The sequence below is a fragment of the Dermacentor albipictus genome, chromosome 1 (genome assembly GCF_038994185.2).
Source record: "Dermacentor albipictus isolate Rhodes 1998 colony chromosome 1, USDA_Dalb.pri_finalv2, whole genome shotgun sequence".
NCBI classification, from domain to species: domain Eukaryota; kingdom Metazoa; phylum Arthropoda; class Arachnida; order Ixodida; family Ixodidae; genus Dermacentor; species Dermacentor albipictus.
The window spans coordinates 172,578,805-172,595,556 of record NC_091821.1 but is presented as its reverse complement, the minus strand read 5'-3'; the positions used below and the strand labels follow the sequence as shown (position 1 = coordinate 172,595,556).

The following is a 16,752-nucleotide window of genomic DNA, read 5'->3' as shown; positions in this document are numbered from 1 at the left end:
GTTTTCTTCTTATGATATAACTATATATTACTTGTGCTGACTAATTGAATTAAAGAAATAATAAATTAATGGAAATGAAAGTGCATGAAAAAACAACGTGCCGCAGGTGAGGAACGATCCCACGGCTTCGCATTACGTGTGTGATGCTCTGCATATATATATATATATATATATATATATATATATATATATATATATATATATATATATATATATATATATATATATATATATATATATATATATAAATAAGCATAAGCATAACTGCAGGTATGCATCTGCATATTACCATATGCTGTGGGACCATGGACTGTGGGAATCGATTTTATGCGAAGCATTTCGCAGATAGCTGGATATCGAGCATCGTTTGAGGTTCCGCAGAGCATTACGAGGTGGATCAACGTGTTTATGTAAGGCGATCAGTCGTGCGTGTGACGCGAACGTCTGTACGACGACAGCAGCAAGACGATGACGACGGTGACGACGATCGCATTTCGCCGACAACATGTTTTCTATTTGAGTCGTTCGAAGTGAGTTTACTGCATTCCGTGATATTTGGGTTCTACAGAGGTGCCCGATGGGCGTAAACAAGAGAAACGTGGAATATCCCATCATCTGCGGTGTGCGAGAGAGAGAGTGAGAGAGAGAGAGTGAGAGAGATATGATCAGAGTGTGGTTAGCCAGACGCGCTTCCGGTTTGCTACCCTACTCAGGGGGAATAGGGTTAAGGGATAAAAAGAAGGAAAGGAAGGAGAATGAACATTGAGGATACCGCTTCATTCGGACGTGCACATCGACACTACATTTGGTCATTAAGGTCTATAGAGGTTGGCTTGAATTATTGGCTCTTGGAATGGGGCTGCACCGCATAGGGAACATATTCGAGGTCCGCGCAGATATAAGTCCATGCTTTGCTGCAGTCGTCGCACGGGTGAAGGTGAAGTACGTGCAGATATAAATGAACGTTTTGCTGTGGTGGCCGCACGTCGTAGAGTTGACGGACCATAAGAGTCGTCTGTGTAGGCAGCAAGGGTTGTGACTGCGAGCAGGCAACTACTTTCGTCCCAGTACTTCGCACAGGTTTGTCTCCTATAAACTTGTGCATTTCCTAATCCATCTTTGCCGCTGACCTGTTGCGACAAGTGTCTTCGTGCTTTCTTGAGGATGCTGTCGTGTGCTGAGCTAGCAAAAGAAATAGCTACACTACATGCCGAAATGAAGTCAGTGCAAGAATGTCATAGCATGTTTAATGGACTGTATGAATCCTTGAAAGTCCAGGACGAGACCATCTTGAGGAAAACAAGTTGTTGAAGGATTATAATGCAAAGCTGTCTGAACGTCTCATGTCTCTCGAGCAGTATTCTCGCTTGAATAACGTAGAAATAAAAGGCATTCCCGTCAACAAAGGTGAAAACTGCCTGGCGGTATTACAAACTATTGGTGAAAAGATTGGCTGTCCTATCCTCCTCTCCGACATTGAGATTGCTCATCGTGTCCTCGCAAAAAAAGAAAGACAAGAACATTATCGCGCGTTTCTAGTCTAGATCGAGGCGAGCGGAATTGATTAGTAAAGCTAAAGATTCTCAGCTCACCGCATCAGCCATTGTATTTTCGCAAAAGAGTGGCTCCCCATTTTTCGGGAATGATCACCTCAAGCTAGAGAACAAGGGACTGTTCGTGCAAGCTCTCGAATTGAAAAAAATAAAATAACAATAAGGGGTGGCGATTCCTCTGGACTGAAAACTGCGTGATGAAAGCCAGAAAGACTGAGAATAGCCGCGTTTATCGCATCTCGAGCGTAAACGCTCTGGCCATTTTCGCATGACCAGTGCGCTTCCACTTCCTTTCTTCCGTGTTAAATCCTCTCCACGCGTAGAGGCACGTTTTCGCGTGATCAGACCAAAACGTTGCTACATGACAATTCACCTAAATCATTCACTGCAATATTCGAAACTTCCGCATGCATCATGATGACCTTTTATGCTTTCTTTCTATACTTAACCATAATTTTTCTTTCATATGCTTCTCTGAAACATGGATAACACCAGTAGATGGCAATCTATTTGGTCTGCCAGGATATATCAGGGCATATAGTTACTATGGGGTTCAGCGAAGCGGTGGATCTGCCATTTTTGTGAATTCGTCGATCGCTTATACACTCGTCGTCACGATCTCATCATCAGCTGGTTAGGCCCACTGCAGGGCAAAGGCCTCTCCCATACTTCTCCAACAACCCCGATCATGCACTAATTGTGACCATGCCGTGCCTGCAAACTTCTTAATCTCATCCGCCCACCTAACTTTCTGCCGCCCCCTGCTACGCTTCCCTTCCCTTGGGATCCAGTCCGTAACCCTTAATGACCATCGGTTATCTTTCCTCCTCATTACATGTCCTGCCCATGCCCATTTCTTTTTCTTGATTTGAACTAAGATGTCATTACCTCGCGTTTGTTCCCTCACCCAATCTGCTCTTTTCTTATCCCTTAACGTTACACCTATCATTCTTCTTTCCATAGCTCGTTGCGTCGTCCTCAATTTGAGTAGAACCCTTTTCGTAAGCCTCCAGGTTTCTGCCCCGTAGGTGAGTACTGGTAAGACACAGCTATTATATACTTTTCTCTTGAGGGATAATGGCAACCTTCTGTTCATGATCTGAGAATGTCTGCCAAATGCACCCCAGCCCATTCTTATTCTTCTGATTATTTCCGTCTCATGATCCGGATCCGCCGTCACTACCTGCCCTAAGTAGATGCATTCCTTTGCGACCTCCAGTGCCTCGCTGCCTATTGCAAATTGCTGTTCTCTTCCGAGACTGTTAAGCATTACTTTAGTTTTCTGCAGATTAATTTTTAGACCCACTCTTCTGCTTTGCCTCTCCAGGTCAGTGAGCATGCATTGCAATTGGTCCCCTGAGTTACTAAGCAAGGCAATATCATCAGCGAATCGCAAGTTACTAAGGTATTCTCCATTAACTTTAATCCCCAATTCTTCGCAATCCAGGTCTCTGAATACCCCCTGTAAACACGCTGTGAATAGCATTGGAGATATCGTATCTCCCTGCCTGACGCCTTTCTTTATTGGGATTTTGTTGCTTGCTTTATGGAGGACTACGGTGGCTGTGGAGCCGCTATAGATATCTTTCAGTATTTTTACATACGGCTCGTCTACACCCTGATTCCGCAATGCCTCCATGATTGCTGAGGTTTCGACAGAATCAAACGCTTTCTCGTAATCAATGAAAGCTATATATAAGGGTTGGTTATATTCCGCACATTTCTCTATCACCTGATTGATAGTGTGAATATGGTGTATGGTTGAGTAGCCTTTACGGAATCCTGCCTGGTCTTTTGCTTGACAGGAGTCTAAGGCGTTCCTGATTCTATTTGCGATTACCTTAGTAAATAGTTTGTAGGCAACTGACAGTAAGCTGATCGGTCTATAATTTTTCAAGTCTTTGGCGTCCCCTTTCTTATGGATTAGGATTATGTTAGCGTTCTTCCAAGATTCCGGTACGCTCGAGGTCATGAGGCATTGCGTATGCAGGGTGGCCAGTCACGATCTATCGTTGCGCAATTTGTTGTGCGAGTCTGTCTGGTTGGAGTTCGATCGGAATGTCCTGTCACTCAATATCGGGAATACAATCCTGGCATCCATTTATCGTGTTCCCCATCATCAATTTATTCGTACTTTTGTTCACAGCTAGAAGATATACTCAGTGTCTTAACCAATGAAAACAAGAACTTCATCATTTGTCGTAACATTAGCCTAAAATACCTAATCCCAAGTGTCAGTCATGCTCTGATTATATCTGCTGATTATTTAGCTGCGGTTTCTCTTCCTTAATGGATGTTCCAACAAGGTGTGGCACTTCTGGCGCTTGCACTTGGATAGATCATATATTTTCCTCGTCATCTTCCGATTATACCACTGGAGTAATAGATTATTCCATTACTGACCACTATCCTCTGCTCTTCTTTCTGAGTGTCAGAAAACGTACGCAGTGTCGCCACTCTATTAAAAGTTATTTCAATGAAAGCTTATTTATACAGAAGGTATACAAAGCACTTGTTTGAACAACGTTTTTTATGAAGAGCTGTCCTGAGAGGGCATATTCGATATTTCTATCAACAATAACAAACTATACTTATGACAGCACACTTCATGTGTCCTTTGATCATAGATTCTCGTCTCCTAGAAATCCATGGATTACAAATATGTTACTGCGCTCTATAATAAGAAAGAATAATCTTCACAAAAAGGTGAAATTGCTGCCTTTCAACACGGCTGTGCGAACTGGATTTAGGAATTATAGCAGTACTCTTGAGGCATCGTTAGACGTGGAAAACGGGCTATTATGAAAAACGGATATTTCAGAACGGAACGAATACCAGGCGTAATTGGGAGCTTATTAAAAATTTCTTAATATTACTGAGTCTGACGGGCATTAAAAATAATTTACAACAATGTGGTATGCACTAACGAAACTGACATATCAAATGCTTTCAAACTCTGGCCATATCAAACCCTGGCCAGATGTCTTCATGCTCGGACCACCGCCCTCTTGTTGACCGCCGTTCGCCATCGCCTCGACGCCGCTCGCTTTCGTCGATGCGGGAAATGCGGAACGGGAAAACTAATCGTCGCAGTTCCAGAGGCAAAAACTGCGTCACCCACGAACAGGACAAGGCCTCTCTTTTCTCCGACTAAAGTTATTGATGTATATGTGGACGGCGTCGCTGCACTCGCCCAAGTTGACACTGGTGCCGCAGTTGCAGTTATTAGTACCAAACATTGCCGTTCGCTTAGAGAAGTTACGACACCACGGTCCAACGTGTCACTTCGTACTGCAAGCGCAGACCGCATCACGCCTGCAGCTGCGTGTACTGCTCGCGTTGTGATCAGCGGCTTCCTCTACATCGTCGAAATTTTGGTGTTGCGTTCTTGTTCCCACGATCTTATTTTGGGCTGGGACTTCCTTTCCGCTAATAAGACTGTCATCGACAGTTCTCGTGCTGAACTGGAATTTCAAACGGTGTGTAATGCCCCACTCCTTGACGCTCGTGAACCTGAAGATAAAGTATTTGTTGCCGAAAACGTTTCAATTCCACCGCACTCATCTGCCGTTGCCACAGTGTCATGCTACATTGTTTTTGATGCCAGCGCACTTTTTACGCCATCTGCAATTTTCGCTCGTCGCAAATGCTCCCCGCTGCCTTTCGCTCTTTTGGACGTTCATGCCGGCGTCAGCAGACTGCTGGTCGCCAACCGATTATCCTGTCCTCTCACTTTGCTTCGTGGGGAGTCCGTTGGCCATGCCCAGTGTGTCGACCCTGCTGCCATCATTGACATGCAAACTGGTTCCATCGCCACTCATGAGGTTGCCGGAGTGACCTGTAACCCCGCGCAGGCGCCGACTTCGCCCGTTATTTTACATAGCTCCATCGCCGACACGATGACTGTTTCTCAACGCGTCCAGCTTCTACGCCTTCTCGACAAGTTTCGTTCGTCTTTCGACTGCCAGCATGTTCCCTTGGGCCACGCGTCAACTGTTTGTCAACGCGTCGACACGGGTACCAGTGCGCCACTGCGACAAAGACCATATCGTGTATCCGTGACAGAGCGCCGTGTTATCGACGACCAATTAGCTGACATGCTCAAGCGCGACATCATTCAGCCTTCGGATAGCTCCTGGGCATCTCCCGTTGTTCTTGTTAAGGAGAAGGATGACCGATTCGATTCTGTGTCGATTGCCGTCGTCTTAACAAAATAACTCGTAAAGATATTTACCCTCTTCCGAGAATTGACGACGCCCTTGACTGTCTCCAAAGCGCAGAGTTCTCTTCTATCGACCTACGCAGCGGCTATTGGCAAGTCCGCATTGCACCCGATGACCAACCTAAAACGGCCTTTGTAACACCAGATGGCCTATATGAATTTCATGTTATGCCTTTCGGGCTTTGCAACGCCCGCGTATCATTTGAGCGTATGATGGACAACGTTTTGTGTGGTCTCAGGTGGAAAACGTTCTTGTGCTGCTTAGATGATCTGGTTATTTTTTCGCCCGATTTTCCCACCCATCCCTGTAGGCTGGAGGAAGTGCTACAGTGCCTAACTGCCGCCGGCCTCCAGCTCAACCTGAAAAATAGCCACGTTGGCGCAAATCAGCTCACCATTCTTGGTCATGTATTGTATCTAAACACGGTATTCTTCCTGAGACTAGCAAAGGTCCGTGCAGTTGCTGATTTTCCCAAACCTTCCTCCGTAAAAGAACTTCGCAGCTTCCTTGGCCTGTGTTCTTACTTTTGTCGCTTCATTCAGAATTTTTGCGTCCATCACCGCTCCCTTGAATTACTTTCTACGGAGCGACTTGAACGACTACGCCTGGTTGTACGCTTGTGACGATGCCTTCCAAGAGTTGCGTCGTTTACTGACCTTGCCGCCTACACTGCGTCACTGCGATCCGACAGCTCCGACCGAAGTACACACCGACGCCAGCGGTGTTGGACTCAGCACTGTGCTCGCGCAGCGCAAATCTGGATTCGGTGAGTACGTCGTTCCATACGCAAGCCGCAGCCTCACCAAAGCCGAGAAAAATTGTTCCGTTACGGTGAAGAAATGTTTGGCCATAATCTGGGCACTTGGTAAATTTCGACCATACCTCATTGGCTGTCTCGTCGACGTGATTACAGACCACGAAGCATTTTGTTGGCTGTCCACGTTAAGGAACCCTCAGGTCGATTAGCTCGCTGGGCTTTGCTGTTGCAAGATTTCAACGTGCGCGTTGTCTACAGGTCTGGCCGCCGCCACACCGATGCCGACGCGCTTTCCCGTTTGCCCGTGTCAACCGAAAGCGATGCCTGCCTGTCTGCCGTTGACCAAGTGCTTTCGTTCCCACCAGGCTGCGACATGGCTTCGGAGCAACGCAAGGATGCCTGGCTGGATTAGTACTCTTATCCGCTTTTCAAACCCGTCGACTGTTCCTTCACCTTCTCGAGCTTAGCGCCGTCAAGCATCTCACTTCGAAATTAGGGATGGACTTCTCTATCGCCGGAATTACGTTTCTGACGTCCGGAAGTAGTTGCTGGTCATACCTCGACATCTTCGTGGTGAAATATGTTCTGCCTTTCGTACGGACCCACAGTGTGCACATGTGGGTGTCTTCAAGACGTACAGCCGGCTTCGCTCCAGGTTTTATTGGCGTGGCTTGCAAACCTTTGTGTGCAAGTACATTCGGTCGATCCCTCCGTGCCAGCGCCGCAAGGTTCCTGCTCAGCATGTCTCTGGTCCACCCCAGCCAATCCCGTGTCCTGCCAGGCCCTTCGATCGTATTGGCAATGACCTGTATGGACCCCTTCCGAGCACGGCTTCCGGGAACCGCTGGATAGTCGTCGCCATCGAACATTTGACGCGATACGCAGAAACAGCCGCTCGGCCTGCGGCCACCGCTCATGATATAGCATCCTTCCGCCTGAAAAACTTTATTCTCCGTCACGGTGCACCTCGACAACTTTTGAGTGATAGAGGACGTGTCTTCCTCTCCGAAGTCGTAAACGCGCTCCTTGCTGAATGTCGCATCGTTCATCGCAACACAACCGCCTACCTTCCTCAAGCTAATGGTCAGACGAAAAGATTTAACCGCACACTTGGCGACATGCTCTCCAAGTACGTCGCCTCTGATCACACTGATTGGGACCTCATTTTGCCATTCATCACGTTCGCCTACAGCACTGCAGCACAAGCGCCCACATGCTTCTCCCCGTTCTTCCTCTTTTATGGCGACGAATTGGACTGGCAACCTTCGACTACCCTCGACAGCATTCTTCCGTACAGACCCGACTCATCCGAATGTACGCCCATCTCTGAAGCTGCCCGCCGTGCAGAGGAATGCCACCAGCTCGCCCGTTCCTTTACAGCCGTCGACCAATGGCAACAAAAATCGCGACGTGACGATTATCACCCGCATTGTCACTTTCTTCCGGACTCCCTTGTGTGGCTTTGGGTTCCCGCCGTTCCTACTGGACTCTCATCCAAACTTGTCTCCAAATATCAAGGACCCTACCGTGTTGTAGCGCAGACATCGCGTGTGAACTATATTGTTCGAGCCTCTCACGCCACCTACGGACCAACGCTGTCGTGGTCGTGAAACCGTCCTCGTACAACGCCTGAAGCCGTATTACGACCCCATGATTCTATGTTCAGCATGAGTCGCCAGGATGGCTCCTTTTCGTATGGGAGGTAATTGTAGTTAAGACGAATGCCCGGCGCTGCAGCCACATCGCCAGTCGTCCGGGAGGCGCCAGCTCGAGATTGCCTGAGTTGCTCTGGTTGAGACACGCTGCCTGCTGCTCTCTTCTACAGTATTCATACTAGAAAATAAATAAATAAATAAATAAATAAATAAATAAATAAATAAATAAATAAATAAATAAATAAATAAATAAATAAATGGCATTCCTATATTAGCTTAAAGGCAGAGTATGTCAGCCGTTGCAAAGTATTTAGCCATGACAAAATACCGATCACGGGGATATTGCGCACCAATTCAATGACTACTTTCACAGCGTGTTTTCTAAATCCGGTGCTTGTCCATCCAATGACGCAGTGTTTCACCCCTTTGATGTAAATTTTATTCCATACCCTGGCATAGTTTCTATGTTACTAAACTTAAAAACTAAATCATCATGTGGTCCCGACAACCTTCCTAAGGTGTTTCTGAAGAGATATGCGGCATCTGTTGCAAAGTTCTAGTTATTTTATTTCGTATTTCATTACTTCACGGAAAATTACCGAGCGACTGGAAGATAGCCAGGGTTGTGCCAATACACAAGAAAGGTGACCGCACATTATTCCAAAATTATCGTCCAATATCGCTTACATCATCATGTTCTAAACTAATCGAACATATTATTGCCAACCAGATTAATGAATTTTTAGATGCACACGCAGTCCTCTCTAATTTCCAGCACGGGTTTAGAAAAGGATACTCAACAATTACACAATTAGTGACAGTAATACATTCACTCGCTTCATGTCTCGATAGGAACGGGCAGATTGATGCAATATTTCTTGACTTCAGTAAAGCTTTCGATAGAGTTCCCCATGTCAAACTAATTTTAAAACTCAGACGTATTGGACTCCCAGAAATTTTAAGCATATGGATATCAAACTATTTAACCAATCGCTACTAATTTGTAACAGTTAATGAGCAGCAATAAGGTTGCCTTCCGGTCGGCTCTGGCGTGCCCCAAGAAAGTGTGCTGGGGCCATTATTGTTCTTATCATATATTAATGACATTGCTGCTGAACTTGATCCGAATGTCCAAATCAGGTTGTTTGCGGATGATTGCGTGCTTTTTCAAGAAATAACTTCAATTAACGACCAAATCCATCCTAACTCCTCTCTAGCTAAGATTTTTGAATGGTGTGAAACGTGGGACATGAAACTTAACACAGATAAGACCGTTTTTCTTTGCTTCTCTCGCAAAAAAGCTCCGCTTTCTTTTAACTACAGGCTTGGTTCGTCACCTTTGCTGGAAGAGACTAAATATAAGCATTTGGGTGTCACACTAACTAATACTTTATCATGGAATTTACATATAGATAACATCTGTTCTTCCGCATTCGGTAAACTGTACTTTTTAAGACATAAGCTAAGAAGTTCTCCCCCTAGCGTAAAATTACTTGCTTACAATTCACTAATTAGACCTAAACTTGAATATGCTTGCGTTCTCTGGGACCCATTTAATAAACACAATATCATCCGCCTAAAAAAGGTACAGAGAAAAGCTGTAAGGTTTATTTACTTTAAATTTCCCCCGTATGGCTCACCCTCTGAATAATGCAGATTAACGGTATACAGTGTCTTGAACAACGAAGAAAAAATTTACGTTTGCAATTTCTTTTTTTGCTTTGGAATAAATATCTAGCTATTAATCCTTCTCCATATCTGTCGCTTTCAACGTCAAGGCATACACGCCACTATCATCCTAATTCCCTGACACCGTATTTTGCGCGAACAAATTTATTCAAGTTTTCATTTTTCCCTTGCACGGTAACCGACTGGGATGATTCCTTATGGCCTTTTGCCACACTTTGATGTTTTTTTTTAACTTTGTTATTATAGTTTATTGTTTTGTTGTCATTTGACATACCCTGCTTGGACCTGTACAAGGTTTGCAGTATTGAATAAAGGAAGAAAGAAGGAAATGGCTGCAGCAAAAAGAAGTGTGATGAAGATTGTTAATTCCATTTACTTTTGTTGCCCGTATATATATAGTTTGGCACTCCCGTATCATACTCTTCGCCAAGATGCTGGACGTTCAGTGAGTCAAGGTTTGGCAAAGCCGGATGAGTCTATAAAACCTAATATCTTTCTAATAATGAATTTTTTTAATAATATCGACGTAAGAGTGACACCAATGATAGTGAAATTGCATAAATCAACATTCACTCGTTGAAACGCGACTATAAGTTGGAAACATGACGGTCCTAGAGAACCACGACTGTCTTGGCAGTGTCGGTTGCTTTGGTGTGCCATCCGGGAAAGGAGCAGCAATGAGTTGAATTGAATTCTGGGACTTTTCCCGACAAAAGCATGATCTGATTATGAGCGACGCCATAGTGGGGGACACCGGATTAATTTTTACCTCCTGGGGATCTTTAACGTGACCCCAATGCACGGGACAAGGGCGTTTTTGCATTTCGCCCGATCGAAATGCGGCCGCCGCGGCTGGGATTCCAGCTCTCGTACTTGGCAGCTCAACACCATAGGCGCTAAGCCACCACGTCAGGTCGAGCAGCAGTGAAATAGGAAATGTAGAACGCATGTTCTTCAGAATAAGATGGCACTTACGAAACATTAGCGTGCGTATCAAGTTACACACGAAAGTTTTTCCAGAGAAAGCTATAACAAACTGGCTGGCAACGGCGATTAATTGTCATGTGAATAGTTAACAGGTGCATTGACTTATACGGGGCTTCGAATAATATTCTGACCGTGAAAGTGCTGTGGTGCCACTACAGATGTGCCTGGTTAAGAGGTTTCATAAAATTGGAGCGTGTCTCTTCAATAAACAGCCGTGACATCTGGCGGAGTCTAGAAGCACCGAACACGCGTGCGAGCTGTAGTTTATGCTTCATCGAGGCATAAAGAAAAAAAATCTTTTTACAGGGACCCATATTCTGAAAGTTAAGGGGGACTGTGGTGTTAGTGCACTGATTTGTGCATGCTGCGTGCATCAATTCCTTGCTCTACGTGGGACGTGAGGCGTTTTTTCTGCAGCTACGGCGCTGCATGGGCGAGAGTGGTGATCCGCGTTCCACAACATGTCTACAGTTAAGTCAATGCTATATTCGCGAGTTTTTTGCTGCGACCACAGTTAAAAAGGGGTTTTCTGATTCCGTCCATCTGTCCGTCTCTAGTGTCCATACGTCCACTACGGCCAGCGCCGTTGGTGGCGGCCGTAGTGGTCACCGTGAAGTCATCGTCATTACCATGTCGCCGTCAGGCAACTTGATCAGCTCCACCTTCGCCAGAGGGCGAACAAAAAGAAAACTGCGCGTGACCACCACTGCATCTATTCGCACTGCCTACATAGTTCAATCTTGCATTATTCTGCTTGATTACTCGAACAGGCGGACGTTAATAGTACAAGAAGTCAAAATACATATTCTACTAACTAACAAAAGTCACAACTTCTTAATGACTTATTTACAGCACATATTGCAATCGAAGAATTGTAGCCGGTCAGGTTGAGAGACATATGCACAGAGATGACACCGGTGTCGAGATATTTCTTTATGTGTGGGATGAAATATATGATCGTTCCAGTAACTTCTATGCTTGAGTGCATAGAAGAGCGTTTTGTGAAAAACGCAAGTGGAACAACAATGCAGTTTTACGGCAAGTATATTGGCGCATATCTCCAAACTGGCGTGATTCGGGAAATTCATTCCAAGTATAGATACGCCTTACAAGCACACCGGCTACAATTTGTAAATGCCAGTGCATTCTGTTAAGTAATTAATTCAACATATGACTAGCGGGCTTTTGTTAATTAGGTAAATATGTGTTTTGATTTATCGTGCAAGTAATATCCGCCTCTCTGAATAATTCATCTCAAGGAACAGAACTGTTATCCACGACAGGCGATTTTTAAAAATTTGGAAAACTTAAAAACGATCACCCAGTACATCCAACGAGGTTATATATAGCTAGGAGCATAAAACTCAAGCGTAACTATACTTTTACTACACAATATTGGCTAACTACGCGCGATAAGCGTGGCAGTTCGACGTTCTCCTGACCAGTTTGAAGTATACGAGTATTTATTAAGGCAAAAGCCTTAAGTGGCTCACACCTCCAATGGCCTTGAAAGAACGCGTCGTCCGGTCCAATGGTACAACAACTATCATGATCAGGAATAGCTCATGCCCCCTAAGCAAGCACAAAATGCAATGGCTCATCCCTCTCATAATGCAGAGGCTACAAGCAATCAGTAAAGTGAGGCGTAGAGTGCATTCACTCATTGGAATCACGCATTCAATGTACAAAAACGCGGCGTCTCGGACTCGACCTCACTCAAGCCTTTGATAACATTTCCCATGCAGCTATCCTTGATCAGGTCTCCAACCTCCAGCTGGGAGAGCGAGCCTACAATTACATCCGTGACTTTCTCTCCAATCGCACGGCTACCCTCTCGGCCGGGGATTTACGTTCAGACCAGCTTCCCCTTGGCAGCAAAGGCACCCCGCAAGGTTCCGTTATCTCTTCCATGCTCTTTAACTTAGTCATGATTGGCCTTGCCAAGCAGCTACAGCAAGTCGACAATATCAACCATACCATCTACGCCGACGACATCACCATCTGGTCGTACCGAGGCAGTGATGGTCAAGTGGAATCGGCCCTCCAAACGGCGATTGACACGGTTGAAGCCTATCTCCAAGGGACTGGACTGCGCTGTTCGCCGGCTAAATCGGAGCTTCTGCTATACAAGCCCATTCAGCGGGGTCGCCCTCCCAAACACCAATCTGATCACCGACCCTGTGACGCCATCACCCTACGCCTTCAAGATGGCAGTCCTATCCCAAACGTCCCTAGTATCCGGGTTCTTGGTCTCACCATCTCTACCAACGGCTCCAACGCCTTGGCTCTCAACAAAATCTGTGCCCAATCTCAAAACACCCTACGACTTCTTAAACGTATATCTAACCGTCGAGGAGGACTCAAAGAAGAAAGCCTTCTCCGACTCGTCCAATCCTTTGTCATATGCCACATCACCTACGTTGCTGCGTACCTCAACTGGTACCGGGCTGAGCAGAACAAGCTCGACACCCTCATACGAGGGGTCTACAAGCAAGCACTTGGTCTCCCACATTGCACCAGCACTGAACTCTTCAACCAACTGGGAGTTCACAACAACCTTTCCGAACTCATTGAAGCCCAACAACGCTCTCAGCTTGAACGGCTCACCCATACTGAAACGGGGCGCTTTATTCTGTCCACGCTTGGCTTTACCTACCATCAGCAACAGGGCCCCAAACAACCGATCCCGACCGACATCCGTAGCTGGATCTACATAGACCCTATCCCTAGGAATATGCACCCTGAATATAACAGGGCCCGGCGCCAAGCTCGGGCCGGAGCTATCATAAAAGCCCTTGCCAACGTACCTGGCGTCACATTTGTTGATGCAGCCCGATACTCCCATGGCACACGATTTGTGGCCGTTGCCACACGTGATGGAGCCCTACACCATGCCTGCAGCGTCACTACCCCCACTGCAGAGACGGCTGAAGAAGTGGCCATCGCCCTGGCCACTTTAGATCCCACCTGTCACACCATAGTGTGTGACTCTCGCTCAGCCGTTATTAACTTCAGCAAAGGGCGTATTTGTCCCCAAGCTCTTCGCATCCTCTGCCAGGCACCACATTCTAAAGACAGCATCATCTCCCTAACATGGATCCCGGCCCATGCGGGCCCTGTCCACCCACACCTCCCCAATCTCAACGAGGTCACCCACTCCATTGCGCGAGGCCTAGTCAACCGCGCCGGAGTCACTGGAGATGAGTTGGACACCAGGGACAGTCTGACAACATATAACGATCTTGTTAAGGCCTTTTACCTGAGTCGCCGAATCTTCCCCCCGCCTCACCCAAAGTTCAGCCGGGCGCAGGCTACCACCCTGCGTCTACTACAAACAAACACGTACCCTTCACCCGCCCGCCTCCACCTTATATTTCCGGACCTCTACACTACCCCCAACTGCCGGTGCTGTGGAATTCACCCGGCTACGCTTTCGCATATGCTATGGGAGTGCCCAGCACAGTACGCGCAGACTAACACCACGACTCTCTCGTCGAGGTTGCATGAGGCTCTGCGGAGCTCCACCCTCGACGACCAAACCTGGGCGACCCAGCACGCCCGCGAGGCGGCGGCGAGGCAAGCCCTCGACGTCCCTTCGTGGGAGGCGTAGGCCCGGCCATCATAAAGTGCTGGTTCTGCAATGAAAGTTTATTCCTCCTCCTCCTCCACCTCAAGAGCTCATACCCCCGTAAGCAAGCAAAAATGCAATAGCTCATACCGACGTAATGCTGAGGGTACAAGCGCTCAGCAAAATGAAGCGAACTGTGCATACATTCATTGAAATCTCCCATACAACACACAGAACAGTATACGATTCAACTCACTGCTGAGAGGACGCAACACAAAGTCGACGACAAACGTCGTTGGCGCGAGTCTGACCCATTAAACAAGCGAGCTAAGCAGCAGCTAAGGGTCGAAAACGAAACGAATAAGCTGAACTGCGAAAGCCGCAACTCTACGATGAGGCAGCACATTACCATGTGTGCAGCAGGCTTTCGCCTTCACGTGTTGCAGGAGTGTCACATGCTACCCAACGTTTCTCAAGGCGTCATGTTTGCCTGCCGGACGCCTTGAGAATGCGCGTCAACTGCGCGTCACCACCACTGCATCTTTTCGCACTGCATAGTGAATGCAAGGGATTCTTGCATTCACCACCTCTGCTGCAGCATTCGAAGGCGAAGCAGCCCATGACCAAAAATATTGCGAACGAACTTTGAAAACCCAGTCAAAAAGCAACCACATATTCTTGTTATTCAAGCTTGCTTGTTTACTAATGCAGTGCATCAAACAGCAATGGAAGGTAAACGTGCCAAAGCTGAAAATGATGATCGGAAGAATGATGAGCAGACGGTCAGTACTTCTGTGCACGTGGCTTCTGAATCCTGGAAGGCCGCCGCAGCCCTGGCCGCTGGGGAACGGAATTGGTTGATGTGGCCGTTGCGGCCGAAGGTGCAGCTGAAAGGGGAGTAGGTATGTACCGCGCGGGTTGTCTAATGCGAGGAGCGCGAGACGCAAGAGGCAGATTCTTCGGCAAGCCCAGCGTACGCCTACCCCCTTGGGACGTCCCCTCTATGGAAGGCTCCGATGGGGCTGCAGGGGCAGCCGACCACCGGGCACGTGCCGACAAGTTGGGCACACCCCTTCGCCTTGTACCTTTGCTTGGAATTCGTGGGATCTGATGACGTGGAAAATTAGAGCAGTCTATTGAACTGCTCCCAGGTGGTGGGCTCTGGTTCTCCAGTGTCCGTGGCAGGGACGAAGGGGTTGGGCACGCCCGTTGGTTTGAATGCTCACCTTCCATATCTTGGACTCTGCTTTGATGAACTTCATGCCAGTTACTTGAGCAGGAAACTTCTGACACGGATTCTTCGAGCCAAGCACAAGATGTTGATGGTCGCTGAATTGGAGAAGATATGGTCAAGCTCAGACTACTTGGCGAGGTCACTTGTTCTGTGGGCGACATGATCCCTGGGCCAACCACTGTCTGTTCAGGTGGCTGACTAGGTAGCTCAGAAATTGACATATCCATCAAGTTGAGTACACCTTCCGGATTTTCTACGCCGCTTTGATGAACTTCGTGCCGGTCACCTGTGGAGTAAACTTCGGGCTTGGATTGTTCGATCCAAGCACTTGCCGCTGATGGTTGATGGGAGCACCGGAGTCCCGTGTCTGTTAGAAAGCACTCTATAGTGTCGACAGTTTTCTAGAGAGCGGCTTCGACTTGTCCGTCACTGCCACCCGCGCACCAGACAGTGATGTTTGCGTAGACCGTGTGAACGATGCCCTGGACCTTGCCTAGGTATCTTGAGAGGTCGGCCATTGCGATGTTGAAGATGAGCGGTGAGATGACTGACCCCTGGGGGGTGCCTCTTCTGCTCAACTCCATTTTCTCCGATTCCAAATCTGCAGCCTTGAGGATGGCGCATCGTTTGCTGAAGAAAGACCTGACGAAGGCATGGAAGGACGAGCCTAGGTCGAGTTTGGAGATGGCGTCGGAGAACGAACTCGCGACGGATACGCACGGGAGGCAAGCGGAATCTTCTCAAACACTTGCTGGACGACTCCGGCACCAAGTCAAACCAGAGAAGTGTCCTTGCTCAAGCACTCCACTAAGCCAAGAAGTCGTCTTTCGGAAAAGACGTGCTGGGGACGCTAGCTAAGAAGTACCTACCGCTTAAAACTGTGGCCGATGAGGCGGCATACCCAGCATACAAAGGGAAGCCGAACTACGCGCTGGACGAGCCTTTTAAAGTCAGTGAAATCCGCCGTGCCCTACACGACCTCAATGGTAGGTCAGCACCCGGCCCGGATCACATTAACAACAAGGCTCTCAGAAACGTAGAGGACGCATCGATCGAGTTTCTCACAGATGAGATAAATCGGATTTG

General features: G+C 47.3%; 1 protein-coding gene across 1 annotated transcript in view; it reads right to left on the bottom strand.

Moving 5' to 3' along the window:
* Nucleotides 1-15,827, bottom strand: part of LOC139060075 (uncharacterized) — a 50,126-nt gene extending 34,299 nt beyond the window's left edge. Inside the window, exon 1 of the mRNA XM_070538870.1 lies at nucleotides 15,416-15,827. Coding sequence (XP_070394971.1) covers nucleotides 15,416-15,827 — 412 coding nt within the window. The remainder of the gene's footprint in view (nucleotides 1-15,415) is intronic.
* Between the last annotated feature and the right edge of the window lie 925 nt (nucleotides 15,828-16,752).